We start from the raw sequence: 15,668 nt of genomic DNA, 5'->3' as shown, positions 1-15,668 counted from the left end.
AAGAGAGGGAAAGTGGATTCTAATAGTTGCCCCTGCAACTATAGGTCTATACAAGACCTACCTTATATTCTATTTAGATGTAATCTATATAGAGAGGAAAGGAAAGGACTAAGAGAAGCCTGCGAAGGCGATCTATTACTACCTATCCTCCTTTAAACAAAAGAGGGTATAGAAGCAACTATTACCTTTATTCAAGAAACAAAGGCTAGAACACAAGCCTAGTACAAGGGAAACACAGAAAACGAGGAGTAATACCTGTAACAGGTAGCCATACACCTCCCCCACCCTATCCTCCCCCCCCCCTACCTACCAACCAATAGGCTACGAGCCTTATCTTCATCTAGTTAAAACCCCTCCTAAATATCGTAGCTAGAAACAACCTACTTAGATACTTGTAGGCCTAAAAACCCTACACGTCTTGTATAGCCCTTTAGGCTGAAAAAGGACGTTAAACTAGAATAATAATAATAATAATAATATAGGCTTATAGAGGTGCGCAGGTTTAGTGGGGTGCGGCGCTTGCTTGTACGCGGCGCTCGCTTGTAAAACACGTTACATAACAAAAACGCGGATTCTAACATGAAGAGGGTGTGTATTACAACTAGACGGTTAGCGCTAGGATTAGAGAAGAACTTGCATGTCTGAAATTGAACTTAATTGCATTGGATTCTTACTACAGAGTTATTTATCTTAAGACCCTTTGCAAGAAGACCATTTGTTTTCTTATAATTCTACAGAAAAAGATAACGTGTGAGAAGTGTCAGGCTAGAGCTCGAAGAGTTCTGGATTCTCATGACTCTCTTTCTCTCTAGGAGGCTAGGGGGTATCAGTACGATCCCTTCAGCTCTATACTTTTTTAATTAAATATGTCCCGAAAATACTTAACTTTGAATATTTAATAACAAAAGCATAGGCTATGGTAAGACGCGTTTTTCATGTGGTTGGCTCAAATGCCGACACCTCGGCAAGTAAGCTGGTGACGTACCTACTGTCGTGGCTAGCGCACTCGGTTTCCCCCTCCCAAAAAAGCTACCAAATTCTTTTCTTTTCCTATATATGTATACATATATACATACACACATATACGCAACATCATCTTCTTCTCAACGCAATTAGCCACAATCTAACTCGTGCTCGCCTGCTTTCTCCCCCGCTTAATCTGCGGAAATAAACAACCGGACGCGGAACCGGCACATCATGTCTCGTGTCGATGCCATCGATGCCGAGGCTGATCCTCGCATCCAGGTCAAGACCGCGACGCTGAATGGCGTCAAGTACGAATACTTCTATGGTGTTCCGCGGTCGGGAAAATGGAGCCAGACTGTTTTCCTTGTATGTATACTTTAGAATAAATCACATCCTCTGCGTTGGCGTGGCCCTGTTGAGGTCATGCTGGGATGTATATGTGATATGATATGGTGTGGCAGACTGAGTATACAGATCACGTTACTAATATATGAGGTAGATCCATGGATGGCCTGACTTGGCCATGGGATGGCGCTATCAGATTCCCATGCTGTTGGAGCTGGGAATGAGGGTCGTGGCGCCGAATATGATGGGGTATGCTGGCACGGTAAGCAAATCATGTTTGACCCTGCTCCTTTCCCTTGTCGATATCATGCCTGTTGCTTTGCCGTGGCGAGAGCATCGATGTTGCTAGGGAATGGTAGTTTACTGATCGACACCACATAGGATGCACCTCCCGTACCGCCAAACCCAATTAGCATGTACGGTATGAAGCGAGCATCAGATGATATTGCTGCTTTGGCCAAGGAAGTGGGCGCTCCGAAGATCATACTAGGTGGTCATGATTGGTAAGCTCTTGTGCTGTGTCGATCGATCCAAGAGTGACGGCTTGCTGACGCCAGATGTATCTAGGGGAGGTATGGTTGTCTGGCGAGCCACTGCATGGTAAGGTTTTCTACGTCTTCAGGCAATGTCAACAGGTGCACCCTCGTTGAATACGGAACACGGACTTACCCAATATCCACAGGTACCCCGACCTCGTATCCCATGTCTTTGCAATCTGCACACCATACATGCCGCCCTCGGACAGTTACTTCTCTCTCGAAGATCTCGTCAAAGGACCTCTTCCCCAATTCGGCTACCAGATTCACCTTGCCTCTGGCGATGTGGAGACGTTTATCAAGGACGAAAATTCAATTAGGCAGTTTTTCAAAGCCATGTATGGGGGCAGGGGACCGAACGGTGAGATTCTGTTCGACCCCCATAAGGGCTTGATCGCCGAGCATCTGGACAAGATTGGAGACAACAAGCTTCTGAATGGAAAAGTACGTGTTGATCTCTTATGCTGGGACGCGTGGCGGTTGTACATCGGCGAGGACGCTGGAACTGGAAGCCGGGGAGACGGGTTGAGAGGCGAAGGGGTTGCTCTTTTGAGCTCCCATGGCAAGTCACATGCTTGGCTGGCTCGAAAACCCATTTGCCTGTCTCGACGTTCGGTGCAGGAACGACGGGAAGAACATCCAGAAGATCGGCTGTGCCTCAGCCACGACTGGCGTGACTGTGTGGCAAGACGCCGATTCGCACTGCATTGTTTCATAAAGAAAGACTGGAAATCCTACTTTGACAAGCGAGGGTGTACTGACGGCGAATCAGATGTTGGACTACTACGTCAAGCAGTATAACGTCCATGGCATCCATTCTACCCGTATGCTATCCCACCCCTGCTCACACGCATGCATGACATCCAGCTAATACTTGGTGTACCTCAATCTAGTTAACTGGTACCGCCAGCGCCGCACAAACTGGGAAGAGGAGCAAGAGCTCCTTGACAAGAAGACGATTACGCAGCCCGCGCTCTTCATTCAAGCTTCTGGGGACACCGTCCTCACAGCAGACGTGGCAAAACACATGGGTACCTTTATTCCAAGGCTCACCAGGGACGAGGTGGCGACGTCGCATTGGGCCATGATCCAGAAGCCAGACGAGGTGAACGAGATTATCCGCCAATGGCTTACCGCAGAGGGCTTAGTCGACAGCAAGAACAAGCAACAGGATGGTCGTTTGTAAAATTAGGAGGATCCAGAGGATTCGCTAGCGTGCTGCGTAGCCGGAGATACACGACCGTGTTCCGCTGCTACTCGAGACTAGATGGACAAATGCAATGTATGGCTTTTGGGTAGTGGGTGCAGCTACGCACGCTTGCGGGTGCATCCGACCAAGTTTTGCCTACCCTATCCGCGGTCCACTGCTGCGTCGTGCAGGTGCCAGAAAATTTCGCGTAGTGAATCGTGTGTGCTTTGAGTGTGTGAGTGCGTGCGTCGCATGACTCTAGCGTTGGATGTACGTAGCATGGCGTAGATCACTCTGCCGGCTATGTATGTAGGTGTACGTACAGACAAACATGTAGTACAGATTGCGGCTCTATCCGTGATAGTCTGACGTGTGCCTGTGACCCTTGCGTCTACCATGCCATGTGGAGCGATATCGGGAAGTCGTTAGGTCAACACATGCGACTTGTTCCCATATTTTTTCGTTCGGCATGTGCTTTGTGGACGCTGAGTAAACAATGATTAATTCGTGTCGAGCTAGCTTTGCTAAGAAAATCCAAGACGGCACTCAACATGGCAATGCAAGTCTGCGTCAGCACACAACTGCCTTGTCTTAGCGGGACGTAGTCATGATGCCGGCACTCATCATCGGCCAAATGCACGGCCTCCGACATGGCAAAGCGGCAGGATCTCCCTCTCTTTCTCCCTCTCTTTCTCTCTCGCTCTCTCTTTCACATGTACTAGGGAGTAAACGCTTGGACATGTTCCGTGTTTCTGGTCCTCGCTTACAAGGCACCGCTAACGGCTCGGTGCTTTTGCCCCTCTAAAATAAAGGCGTCGTGCAGTGGTGCTGAGTTTCTCGGTATCTCCGGAGGTTCTAACCTTGAAAAGAAACGGCCAAAGTATTAGACGGTCGACGGGGAGCGCTGCGTGTTCTGGAACCCGCATCCTTTTGGCCTTTTTTTGGCCCATCTTGAATCAAGCACATGCACACGCTGGATGTCACCGTGCATTCTTCCAAGCGAAGAGTCGCAGTGTTGCTTGAATTTTAGGAAATATCGTTGGTGATGAAAAGGTGCTCGCATGCTTTCCTGGTAAGAGATATCCCGGATGCAGGTCCCCCGTCCGTGCGCCAACCACAGCCCTGGGACGCTGCGGCAGAGCATATAGCCAGTAGTGATGGAGCGTTGTACCCTGTGGCTATTTGGTGGTCATGAGTCGGACTCGGCGTGATGGTGGTGTTGCGGGCGAACTGGTGCGGAGCCATGCGCCCGCAATATGCAAAGCTTCCCTGGGATTGGATGCTGCCTGGCTACGATAGGGGATGCGGCCCCGTTTACGTCAAAAGCAGACAGACCGCCTCCCACAGTATCTTCCACTGCAGAGGGCTAGCATCGACTAATCGCGGCGGAAATTTGGCGGGTGGCCAGCCGACTTGGGGCAGCTCACATTGCTGCTTGCAATACAAAGATGCGGGTCCCTGAGATATACTCGTCTCAGGTGGGGATTAAGGGGGTAACATGTGTGCGCCAAACAAATTGGAAGCCTCTGACGGGTACGGCATCACTGAGCAGGCTCACCGCCTTCTGCTTTTGAAGGTCCATGCAGATGTGTCGAGGGTTTGGCTGCTTGGTGATGCATATAGGACCAGGGTTCGTACGGGCCATCGGCAGGGTTTGGAGAATAGCGTTGAGCAGCAAGTCGATGTCGCCAGTGTGTACATGCGTACGACTCTCACATGCCATCGCGTGCTATCGGCATGCCCATTATACAATTGCATCTCGTAGTCCGCGGCGCCGGAGAGCATCAAGCGGACTGGCTGCAGGTGCCAATGGTGTGTCCTCGCTACACTTGTCGTTGGGATACTTACCGTTTGATGCAAGTCTGCAGAACAGTCAGCAGAACAGTCAACCTCTAAATCTGCCAAGCAAGACGACGACGACGACGACGGCGACGTTGGAACCACCACGGCGCTCTGCCGTGCAACTTTTGACCATGTGCAAAACACGGCACCCATACCGGCATGTTGGTGCTTTTGCCGTCCCGCAGGTGCAGTCTGATTGCGAGCAAGACGGCGTCGTCTGTCAAATGAGGGGGCCGTATGCCCGGCGGTCGGAGAGATACCTACTTGTTCCGTGGTACTTTGCTAGGGCTTACCAACGACATGCTCGTCTGGCTCGTGGCGCCACCCCTGTCTAGTCATTTCCATGTGTCCACGATCACCGTTATTCATTTCGTGCGGTCCCGAATGGACCATGCTCGACCTTATGTTTCGGTTGGATGGGCAGATCCAACATGACCTTGCAGCGCGCTACCGGTGCCTTCTCGTCATGTTGATGCAGACGGCCGCGGCACATGTCAAATCTCGATGGCTCTTGGGTGGCCACTCGTCGGTCCCGGCTGCAGCTGTTGGCTATTAGCTATCCCTCGGGCCAGTCGTTTGTGCAGTTGATCCTGGAGTCGCTCCGATAAGAAAGCCCTACGCCTTTTTGTACCGACAGCTTGGTTGCGAATTCATGAATTTCGTCAACTAGCTTTGGCGGTAGCCACACCGTAACGCACGTCCGACCTTACAAGCCGACATCGAGCCAACAGCTCTCGGACTGCGCCCTCCATTGCGCCTCCCCAGCAGAGCACTGCCAAGGCAACTGGCTACAGGACCGATAGCCATGGCCTGGCGCGCCCATCGGCTCAGTCTGAAGCTGCCGTGTGTCCAGGCATGAGCCATTCACACCCACCCGTGCAATATAACGCCGCCAGGTTAGATTGCACGAGCGGCTTCCAAAGGCCTTCTCGAAGATCAGCCAAGTGCTTCTGGCCACTCAGCGCTCGAATTCTTCCGTCGGCAATTAGGCCCTGGGGCCCAGGACTGATGGTGAGCTGGGGTTCGCGCAGGACCCATGGATGGCGGCGATATGGCTTTGACGGCGACGGCGTGCCACCCCTGGCAACGGACAGCCCGCATATCAGGCTGATGTTTCCTGCATCGCGCTCAGGGATCCATGCAGCTACAGAGGGCCACAAGAAGTGACAGATCCACTGCAAGCAATCCCAACGTAACCGTTCGAGGGGGTGCTCCATAGGCGCGCAGAGTGCCTTATCGCTGTTTCACAACGCCTACACCGTCTCTGATAGACGGGCCTTAGCAAAGGGCCTGCCCGCTTCCGACACAATGCTATGACTATTGCTCGTATATCATATCTGCTGTCTGCACGCTCCGGCCCTTTGATGCTGCTGATTCGGTAAAACGGGCCCAAACGTGCTCAGGGTCGGTTGCCGCTAGCTCTTCGGGCGAATTACAGATACTCTCTGCGGCGTACCCACCAGGGGATCTAGCCGCAAACATGCAATCAGAGTAACGGTATGAAGAAATGACTACGCGAAGCCCTACCGTACCAAGTAGCTTTGGTCGCGCATCCCCTATCCATGCTCGTGCCGCCAGATTGAGTCGCCTGGCAAATGACGTGGAACCGTTAAGTCTTGCCTCATGCGATGCCACTATCTCGCCGATGCACGAATCTGAGGCAAGCCCAGCGTGTGCTCATCGCTGTTGATCCAAACGCGTCTTCTCAACAAGTATATCAGCCTCCACGCTCCCGTGGGGTTGGGCTCCTGTTAGCTATCTCCCCCTTCACTTTTTTCCCGTGCCATTTGCCACCCGCTGCCGTACTTTTATATCTTTTCTCGTAATGGCTCCCTCAGCTCTCGCAGATATCTACCCAATCCCAGCAAGGCACTACCCAAAGGCGTCTACCGTTGTAGCGTCCGTCTTGCATGGGCCAAGGGATTTGCGGCTCGTATGCCTTCCGCTTTCGTTATCCATCCCACGCTTATTACCCACTGCTCGTGGGGGTTCTTCGTATAGAGTGTCCGAGATGCCAGGCTGACAGTTCCGAATAGGAAACTCGAACAATCGCAGAGCCCGCCGCCAATGAACTCCAGATCGCTATCAAGGCCACGGGACTTTGCGGGAGCGACTGCTCGTACTACAGCAAGTTCCGCAACGGCGATCTCCAGGCTTGCGAGCCTCTGTCCCTAGGCCACGAGTCTGCCGGGGTTGTAGTGGCCATCGGCAACAATGTCACTGGCTACCAGATTGGCGACCGCGTTGCCCTCGAGGTGGGCGTGCCATGCGACAACTGCCGGTCGTGCCAGAGAGGCCGCTACAACCTGTGCCCCAAGATGAGGTTCCGGAGTAGCGCCAAATCGGTCCCTCACTTCCAGGGGACCCTTCAGGAGCGCATCAACCATCCCGCCAAATGGTGCCACAAGTATGTTGTGCATGATCGTCCCGAAAACCGAGCCTTAGCTGACAACTTTAATCAGACTTCCTTCTCACGTGTCCATGGAGTCGGCTGCGCTCCTGGAGCCTCTTTCGGTAGCCATCCACGCTACCCGACGAGCCCAGATTGAGCAGGGGGACACTGCCATTGTCTTTGGTGCGGGCACGGTTGGTCTGCTGACTGCCGCAATGGCCAAAGTGTCTGGTGCTACGACAGTCGTCATTGCGGACATGGATTATGGACGCATAAATTATGCTCTCGCGAACGGCTTCGCACACAAGGGTTACCTTGTGACACCACAGACACAGGAGACTGAAGCAACGGGCCAGTTCGCTGCCGCGAAGGAGCTGGCTGCAGATGTCATACAGATGGCTTCGCTGGGCGAGATTGATTTCGAGGGCGCAGATGTAACCTTTGACTGCACTGGAAAGGAGGTGTGCATGCAAGCTGGACTTTATGTAAGTGAATCTCCTGCATTACCGCGGAAGCATGCTTACGGGGCCTACAGGCAACGAGACCTGGTGGTAAGCTCATCATGGTTGGCATGGGCACGCCAATTCAGACGCTTCCCATGTCGGCATCACATCTGAAGGAGGTCGATATCATTGGCATCTTCCGCTACGCCAACACCTACCCGACGGGTATCAAGATCCTTTCTGCAGGCGTGCTCCCAAGCCTCGACAACATGATCACACACCGGTAAGTGGTGTTGCTATAGGATAATGAGTCAGTTGCTCACATTATCACCAGATACCACGGCCTGGCCTCAACCAAAGAAGCTTTTGAGCTCGCGGGAAAAACAAAGGACAAGGACGGCAACTTGGTCGTCAAGGTCCTTGTCGAGATGTAGATTCAGCCGGGCTGTAATTTTGTGCATTCGCTTTGGCCGGCTGTTACGAATAATAGAGGTTACGTAGAAACGACCAGGATGGCTAGCGGTCGTGGCTGGGCGTTCATGGTGTGGATTTTGGGTTCTAGTTCAAGACTGAGATACCATTCGCTTTTTGGGAAAGATTAGGGTAGATTGCTATGGGGGCATCGGATGGGACATGTGTCGATAGGAGTCTGTGTCGATTAGAAAATGTAATGATATAATGCCCAGCAAACAAGCAAGTGTGAAGAAGTGGTTGCAGATGAAAGGGCGTCGCGTCACGTAGTGCAGTTACACGCCAGAGCTCGGCTTAGCGCCTTGGCACAACCCCACGACTAGTGGCAGCTGCAGCCTAAGCTCCCCACCACTGGAGACATCGCCGCCATTGCCTTGCAGTTCCACCTTGGCCCTTGACCTCCAATTACCGCCCCAGCTCCTCCAGCGTGTACATTCGTTCGTTCAGCCTGCGTGCACAGCAACATGGCGGATTCATCAGAGAATCCGCTCGTATCAAGCACCCGCGCCTCGGACGCTAGTCCCACCGTTCAGCTTCACCCGCTAGTCCTCCTCACAATCACCGACTGCGTAACACGGCACACGCTACGGCAGCAGAAAGGGCCGGTCGTTGGGGCAATACTGGGCGTACAGGATGGACAGAACATTACTATGGAGGTTGCTTTCCAGGCAAAACTCCTGTCAAACCAGGATGGCGAGACCACGCTCGACGACGAATGGTTCAGCAAGCGCCTGGAGGACTGTAAGTCACAATTGTAGTCGACAGGATGAAAGCTTACGGTAGCTGCAGTCAAGGATGTACACAAGGAGCCTCAACTAGACATTGTCGGATGGTTCACCCTTGGTCCTGCCTCCGGTCCCGAGCCTCACCTTCTTCCCATTCATTTACGCATATCCGAAGTATACACCGAATTGCCACTACTCGTTCTCTTCCACCCCGAAAATGCATTCTCCGAGGAGACGGCTGCTGGGAAGCTGCCGCTTACCGTCTACGAGTCCGTCTCCGTCACCACGTCGAGCGACCCGAACGACAAGGCCATGGATATCGACGGCGCAGTACAGCCAAAGTCAATCAAGTTCCGGGAGCTGGTATACTCGATTGAGACTGGAGAGGCGGAAATGATCTCTGTAGACTTTGTAGCTCGTGGTGGAGGAAACGCAACGGCAGTCGAAGGCTCAGTTGATGTAGCAGCGTCAAGCGCTGAGACTCCAACGACCGATGAAGACGCCAAACAAAATGCGCGAGGCAAGCAGAAAGAGAAGGAAAAGGAAAAAGAAGATGCCCCAATCGAAGAGTCGTCCATCTTGAATGCAGATGACGAAGAGAGTAAGTCATCTTTGACTGCAGACGACCTCAGGTGCTAATCATCGCATAGTATTATCGACTCTGACAGCAAAAATGAACGCCATCCGGATGCTTAGTCGACGCATAGCGCTGCTTCGCGCATATCTCAACTCCCTTCCACCATCATATCTCTCGGATGCATCTCTCCCAATCAACCCGACACCTGACGAGCAACATCCATTGCCGCTAAATCACTCGATTCTTCGTAGCATTTCAGCCATGCTTGCTCGTATCAACATTCTTGCCCCTCCCGATTCAGCCACGTTTTCGCTCGAATCTCAACAAGAGGCGTCTGATGTGCAGCTTGTCAATCTGCTGTCGTCCATCACAAACTCGGTATCAGCAGCCAAGGAGTTTGGCCGTAAGAGCTCTATTGTAGAGCATGCCAAGAACCAGGGCAAGAACCGCATGGGTACCATGGGCGGATACGGAGGAGGTGGTGGATACTCTGGTGGTAGCTACGGCGACGGGGGCGACGGCAACTTCTTCAATACTGTCATGTCAGGAGGCTCAGGAGTGGACAGGTGGTGATCCCTGTCTACCCTGCCTGTCTTGATGCGTTATGATTATGTATGACTAATGGAATATAGACCGAGGAAAGGACCAGTTTTCTTCGCCAAGGCGGACAGGCGGCTTTCGGTTCCATTTGAGGATGACGACGATCTGCCGCCGGACTCTGAATATCAGACTCGGCTGTGGGAGTGCATCGCAGCTATTGCCCTGATGGGTCCAGCCTCGGTGGCCCTGTGTATCCTAACTCCTGTGACGATTGGGCTCTGCGTCGTATACATACACATTTGGATGTTGCGCTGGGCGAAGCAGCTTGTATGTCGACTCTGGCTCGGAGCATGGCGCATGGTGCAAGCGATTTTCCGGATCTTGTTTGACTTTGCTCTGGGAGCAGCAAATGCATAGCAAATGGCGCTTTTATGAGTTTTAGAGCATGAACTAGGGTAGTTGACGTTGCTGGTATGAATACAGGATATGCTTGGTAGTAATGGCATGACTGTGTCTGACGTTTGGTATGGTGAAGTGGCTTGAGGATAAACGCGTGCTATTATGTTCCATCTTGCCTAAAATCATGTAATAAGCGTAGAACGGATGCTGAGCTGATCTCCGTCGTGCCATTGACTACAGACCAGAACGCAGCTACGACTTTGCGTGTGTGCTCGTCATGGTGTTCTGCAGTAGTCGTAGTAGTGGTGGTGGTGGTATACAAATCACCGTTTGCATTGAGAGCAGTACTCGGAGTCGTTTCTACATCTGAAGAATCCCATGCTACGAGTGAAGAAGGCGTGTGTGAAGTGATGATAGTATCAAGTTCCGAAGCATGATCTTCTGAGTCTGGAGTCTGGTATTCCGGGTTTGCGGCGTTGAATGGCTGGGCGATTGCGGTGGTGGTGGGGAGAAGAAGAGTAGGGGGTGATGGTGGTGGAGGAGGATCCCACGGCCAGGTACTTGGATTGATGTCAGAGTCTCGTTGTACATCTCCATCTGCATCTGCATCTATGTCTCCGTCTGTGTCTGCATCTGCATCTATGTCCTGAGTCCAGAAGCTGTGGTCGAAAAGATCCGAGTCAGTCTTGCCATGGTTTCTGTCGCCATGGCCATGGTTGCTCCAAGAAGTCGTATCCGCGTTATACGTAGCAAGGGAATCCGAGATTCCAATTCCAATCCCCAAACCATCATTCTCAAATTCTCTTGTTGTTGTTGGATTTCGGGATTCCGAGTCGCATTCCCATTTCCATTTCCAGTCTGTCTCTGAATTCCATTCTGAGTCTCTCTCATACCCCGATTTATCTTTCTCTTTCTCTTCCTCTTCTTCTTCACCTTCCTCTTCCTCTTCCTCCTCTTCCTCCTCGTATCCTTCGCTGGGCATACCAATATCACTCGCATATACCTCGAACCGTAACACGGATCCTCTCCTACCATTTCCATTTCCATTTCCATTTCCCACTCTCCTCCTCCTCCTCCTCCTCTTCTCCCTACCCCCACCCAGTCCAAATCCAAATCCAAGTCCAAGTCCAATTCCCTCGATCCGACTCCACATCCACATCTCCGCCTGCATCTTCTGGTGCAGCGCGCTTACCAATTCACGCACGACACGTGTATCCTCCTCTTCCCCACCATCATCACCATCTCGCTCCTGCAGTAGACGCAAAAACTTTTTCGAACGACTAGACTTGTCAAGCCAGGTTTGGAGCCAGATTTTGTACAGACATGTGGGACACGGGGTGGTGTGGTGCAGGGTTAGGAGGGGGGATGCGGTGCAGGCGGGTTTTGTTGTTGTTGTTGTTGTGCTAGTATACGAGTGAGAAGAGGAGGAAGAAGAAGAGGTAGTAGTAGAAGTAGAAGTAAAAGAGCGACTTTTCCGACGCACAATACGAGCGTTACATATAGAGCGTATGTGAGGCAATACATGTGTGCAAGTGTATTGGTGCGTTATTATGTTGCACATTTAAGCCGAGTTGAATGAATGGATGAATGAATGAAAGGGTGGTAAGAGTCTGGGGAGTACAGTAAGAGGCTTTCGGGTTGTTTATTTGGGCTTGGTGCTGAATAGAGTGATGGATGGATAAGTAGGTGAAGGTGAGTGGAGAGTGGAAGTGGAAGTATGAGTGTGAGTGAAGTAAGATACGGTAGAAAAGGGAAAACATCAGAGTGTTTGGTCTAGTCCGTAAACACTCCAGTTTGTAAGATAAAAAAAGGGGACCGAGATGGAGAGTTTGTATCAAGAAAGAAATCCAGTGTGACTTTTCCATTCTCGTATAAATAGATATATATATACATGTAATACAGTCAGTCATGAATGAAAAGACGTGAGATGAGATACAAGAGTCATACACTTGAATAAACAAGATGAACATTACTTCAACGAAGCAGACGGTATTGATTTCAAAAACAATTCGAATTATACTTTTTTACAAACAACTTGTATGCACAGGTGCATGTTGGAGTAGTAGCGCAGCTTAGACCAAAGCGCAGATTAAGGAGGGATTAAGGTATATCAATATACAATGCAGGTACTATGTGTGAATGTACGTATAATGGCTGTCAGTGTGAGCATGAGTCCAGTAAAAAAAAGCCGTGTGGTTAGCGCGTGGTGAGCGAATCCAAGCCATTAAAAGCGAAGAAGAAAAAAAAAAGAGAGAGAGAGAGAGAGAGAGAGAGACAGAAAGAATTCCCGGCTTGATTCCAGAACAATGCAGGAAAAGAAGAATGGGGTAAGACACAAGCAGTGAGAAAAATAAGAAAAAGAAAAACATCAAACCAAACACCTTGAGATTTCCCCTGACCCTGAACCAGAAAAGTGGCAACCTGACCCAAAAAGCTTGTCGGTTTTTCCTTGTTTCTCTTTCTTTCTGTCAGTCCCCTGGATCCAAATTCGTTGCACATGATGCGTTAGTGTCATAAGTATGTTTTACACGATCCGGCCAGTGAAGCGCATCATCCAAGAGTAGGATTGGCTCTCTCTTTTTGTAGTTTCCAGGACGGTAGATTATCAGTATGCAAAAAAAAAGAAAAAAGAAAAAAGGAAAAAGAAAAAAAGACAAAAAAACACCAGATTAATAACGCACTACAGGCGGTGCAAAGGCATTGTCTTCTTGGACGAGAATGCCTTCTTTAATGCCTTCTTTTTCCATCTTGTGCATCCAGTCGTCCTTTTTGTCTTTCTTGTGGATCCAGCCGCTGAATATTTTCTTCAGCTTGAACTTTTGCTCATCCTTTGGTGGAGCCTTTTGTTCATTGGAGACCGTCTTATGTGCTTGTGCCTCTACCAGGCTCATCCTGCGGGAGAAAGCGGATGCGCCTGCGCTCCCGCTGCTGTTTGCGGCCGAGCTGCTGTCCCCACTGCGTTGACGGGTATGGGTGCTAGAGTTGAGGTCAACACGCTGGTGGAGGTTGGTGGCCGATGACCAGCTCGTGATAAAATGGTCGGGTTGACTGGGACTCTCGAGTCCGGTCCTCGGGGGCTGAGCGATGGCCTGGGTGTCGTGCTTCCGGGATGACTTGCGGACGGGGAAGGAGCCGTTGTACTGGGTCGAGTTTGCGTCGGGTCCACTGGAGCGGTCATGTTTCCGGCTGGGAGGCGAGCGCTCACTGGGCTGGTCTTGTGAACGCATAAGACTTGCAATGTGTGTTTCTGCTGTGGGGGACTTGGGCGACACAAGCTCCTCTGTGGGCTTTGCTGGCTCCTTCCAGGTATCCAGACTGGGCAGCGGGGGAAGCTCTCTATTCAGGTTGAGGCCGTTTGATTCGGATTTTCTCGGCTGTGCAGAGTCGTCTGCCGAGGCCTTGGAGGTTGTCGATTTTGTCCCCAAGCCCCGGCCCAAGCCTGCCCTTTTTCCATTTGTTACCCTGTGCCGCCCACGTTTTCCTTCTGCCCATTCCCATTCCCACGCCCCCCCCCCCACCGTACTGTTAATCGCCATGGCCCGGAAGCTGTCCTTCAACCTGGCCCCCGTCGTACGTTCCCTGCACCAACCCCCACCCGCGAACCAAAGTAGCTCACATGTCCCAGAAGATGGCCCCCAAGAGCGATCTTGGCGACCGCGCCTCGGATCCCGCATCGTCACACTCGCGCGAGTCGTCCTCGCACCGCAGACACACGTCCAAGGACACGATATGCGACAACTCGCCCTGGATCAACCGCAGAGTCCTCGACAGCCACACCGAGCTCGAGCTCCGCGCCGCATGCCGCCTCATCCTCAAGAACTTCAAGCCCTCCGACTATGGCATGGAGAACACGGACCCCAAGCTCGACTTTGCCGGCTTCAAGCCGCGCAAGGAATCCAAGCCGCTCCCCGCCGACGTCAATGTGCGCATCCCCACGGGCGCGCCCCCAGAGCCCGCCTCGTCCACTTCGTTTCTGCCTCGCTCGCGCAGCACAAAAACCCGCACCCGCGCAAAGGCCGACATGGAGATTCGAGCTAGGCAAAACGCTGACGCCCCAGCAAGAGCCAACAGCAGCCGAAAGCGAGCCGACTTTGGCTGGTTCACCGACCGCGACGCCGAAAAGGACGAGAAACTGCGAACCCTGGGGAAAGCCTCCATGGATGTAGCCAGGCCCGCCGCTGCCACCAACATCTCAGATGAAGACGTGACGCTGCCCGTAGCCGTCACGTCGACCCTCGCCAACCAAAAGCCTTCCCACCACTTGGACGACCCCGTAGCCGCTGCAGATGCACAGGCAACCGAGTGGATGCGACGAGAGCTGGACAAGAAGCAGCAGCAGCAGCAGCAGCAGCAGCAAGATACGACCGACCGCCGACGTCCCTCCATGTCGGCCGCCCGCCCGCCCAGCCGCACCGCCAGCATCAAGGAGAGCGTCAAAGAATACGTCTTCCCCGGCTCGCGAAGTCGCGCACTCAGCCGTGCGCAATCCAAGGACTCGCTGCGTTCGTCGGTCGAAAACCAAGAAAACGGCCTTTCGCGACAGGGCTCCAACGCGGGATGGCGCAACTGGGGTCTTCGCCGCATGAAGAGTGAGCGGGATGCGGGATGCGGGATGCGGCGATGACGGCGATGACGGCGAGCAGCAGCGGGATCGAGGGTGGACGGCCGGCTAACAATGGCTAAGGCGGGCTACTTGGCGCCTAGCGCAGCGCAGTGCAGAGCAGCCGCACAAGGGCAACCGTGGGCCTGGAGGCGTGGTGGAGACGGCGATGCGAGGGCCAGCAGGATGACATGCATCGAGGGGCGCCGGAGCGGGAGCAGGCAGGCAGAGAAGAAGAAGAAGGAAAGAGAAAAAAACAGATGCAGGAGAGGGCGAGCGACATGGGGTAGGTATAGCAGGCGAGTGCAGCAATAGGGCGGGCGGGGGGCGCGGTGGTGGCTCGCAACCAGGAGGTGCAGCAAGTTTCAGAACAGCAACTAGCCGTCGACAGGGAGCAGCCCAAGCCGACGACGACGACGGCCAGGCCTCGACACGGATGCGCGCTGGCATGGACGGCCAATGAGCACGGCAGCAGCAGCTGGGCCCCGGCCGGCTGCATTGCGCGCAGACGGCCTTGTTATCGGTGTGGGTGTGGTGCTGCTACGACTGCTGCTGCTGCTACCACGACGACTACGACGACAGCCATGACGCCTACTGCACAGCTACCAGCTGCTACTCGACTGCACCTCGACTCGGCCTCCGC

General features: G+C 52.7%; 7 protein-coding genes across 7 annotated transcripts; 4 read left to right on the top strand and 3 right to left on the bottom strand.

Moving 5' to 3' along the window:
* Window positions 1-1,148: 1,148 nt before the first annotated feature.
* On the top strand, window positions 1,149-3,180 carry SETTUDRAFT_164909 (uncharacterized protein). The gene is made up of 7 exons (XM_008031085.1): window positions 1,149-1,332; window positions 1,466-1,573; window positions 1,693-1,814; window positions 1,879-1,911; window positions 1,994-2,291; window positions 2,620-2,671; window positions 2,741-3,180. The coding sequence occupies exons 1-7, from the start codon at window positions 1,198-1,200 to the stop codon at window positions 3,031-3,033; spliced, it is 1,041 nt and encodes a 346-aa protein (XP_008029276.1). The 5' UTR covers window positions 1,149-1,197; the 3' UTR covers window positions 3,034-3,180.
* A 2,525-nt stretch (window positions 3,181-5,705) lies between these two features.
* SETTUDRAFT_22302 (uncharacterized protein) lies at window positions 5,706-6,095 on the bottom strand (the record flags this gene model as incomplete). The annotated part of the gene is made up of 1 exon (XM_008030568.1): window positions 5,706-6,095. One exon carries the CDS (start codon window positions 6,093-6,095, stop codon window positions 5,706-5,708), a length of 390 nt encoding a protein of 129 aa, XP_008028759.1.
* Window positions 6,096-6,703: 608 nt separating this feature from the next.
* Window positions 6,704-8,396, top strand: SETTUDRAFT_140300 (uncharacterized protein; the record flags this gene model as incomplete). Its single annotated transcript, XM_008031084.1, has 5 exons — window positions 6,704-6,811; window positions 6,915-7,285; window positions 7,341-7,755; window positions 7,806-7,996; window positions 8,048-8,396. 5 exons carry the CDS (start codon window positions 6,704-6,706, stop codon window positions 8,145-8,147), a joined length of 1,185 nt encoding a protein of 394 aa, XP_008029275.1. The 3' UTR covers window positions 8,148-8,396.
* A 203-nt stretch (window positions 8,397-8,599) lies between these two features.
* SETTUDRAFT_120515 (uncharacterized protein) lies at window positions 8,600-10,499 on the top strand. The gene is made up of 3 exons (XM_008031083.1): window positions 8,600-8,925; window positions 8,974-9,510; window positions 9,560-10,499. Exons 1-3 carry the CDS (start codon window positions 8,649-8,651, stop codon window positions 10,057-10,059), a joined length of 1,314 nt encoding a protein of 437 aa, XP_008029274.1. The 5' UTR covers window positions 8,600-8,648; the 3' UTR covers window positions 10,060-10,499.
* Window positions 10,500-10,585: 86 nt separating this feature from the next.
* Window positions 10,586-11,986, bottom strand: SETTUDRAFT_33893 (uncharacterized protein; the record flags this gene model as incomplete). The annotated part of the gene is made up of 1 exon (XM_008030651.1): window positions 10,586-11,986. One exon carries the CDS (start codon window positions 11,984-11,986, stop codon window positions 10,586-10,588), a length of 1,401 nt encoding a protein of 466 aa, XP_008028842.1.
* Window positions 11,987-13,094: 1,108 nt separating this feature from the next.
* SETTUDRAFT_22298 (uncharacterized protein) lies at window positions 13,095-13,652 on the bottom strand (the record flags this gene model as incomplete). The annotated part of the gene is made up of 1 exon (XM_008030567.1): window positions 13,095-13,652. One exon carries the CDS (start codon window positions 13,650-13,652, stop codon window positions 13,095-13,097), a length of 558 nt encoding a protein of 185 aa, XP_008028758.1.
* Window positions 13,653-13,959: 307 nt separating this feature from the next.
* Window positions 13,960-15,049, top strand: SETTUDRAFT_43335 (uncharacterized protein; the record flags this gene model as incomplete). Its single annotated transcript, XM_008030688.1, has 2 exons — window positions 13,960-13,995; window positions 14,051-15,049. The coding sequence occupies 2 exons, from the start codon at window positions 13,960-13,962 to the stop codon at window positions 15,047-15,049; spliced, it is 1,035 nt and encodes a 344-aa protein (XP_008028879.1).
* Between the last annotated feature and the right edge of the window lie 619 nt (window positions 15,050-15,668).

The sequence above is a fragment of the Exserohilum turcica genome, assembly GCF_000359705.1.
Source record: "Exserohilum turcica Et28A unplaced genomic scaffold SETTUscaffold_5, whole genome shotgun sequence".
NCBI lineage: Eukaryota > Fungi > Ascomycota > Dothideomycetes > Pleosporales > Pleosporaceae > Exserohilum > Exserohilum turcicum.
This window is presented reverse-complemented; position numbering and strand designations above follow the sequence as displayed.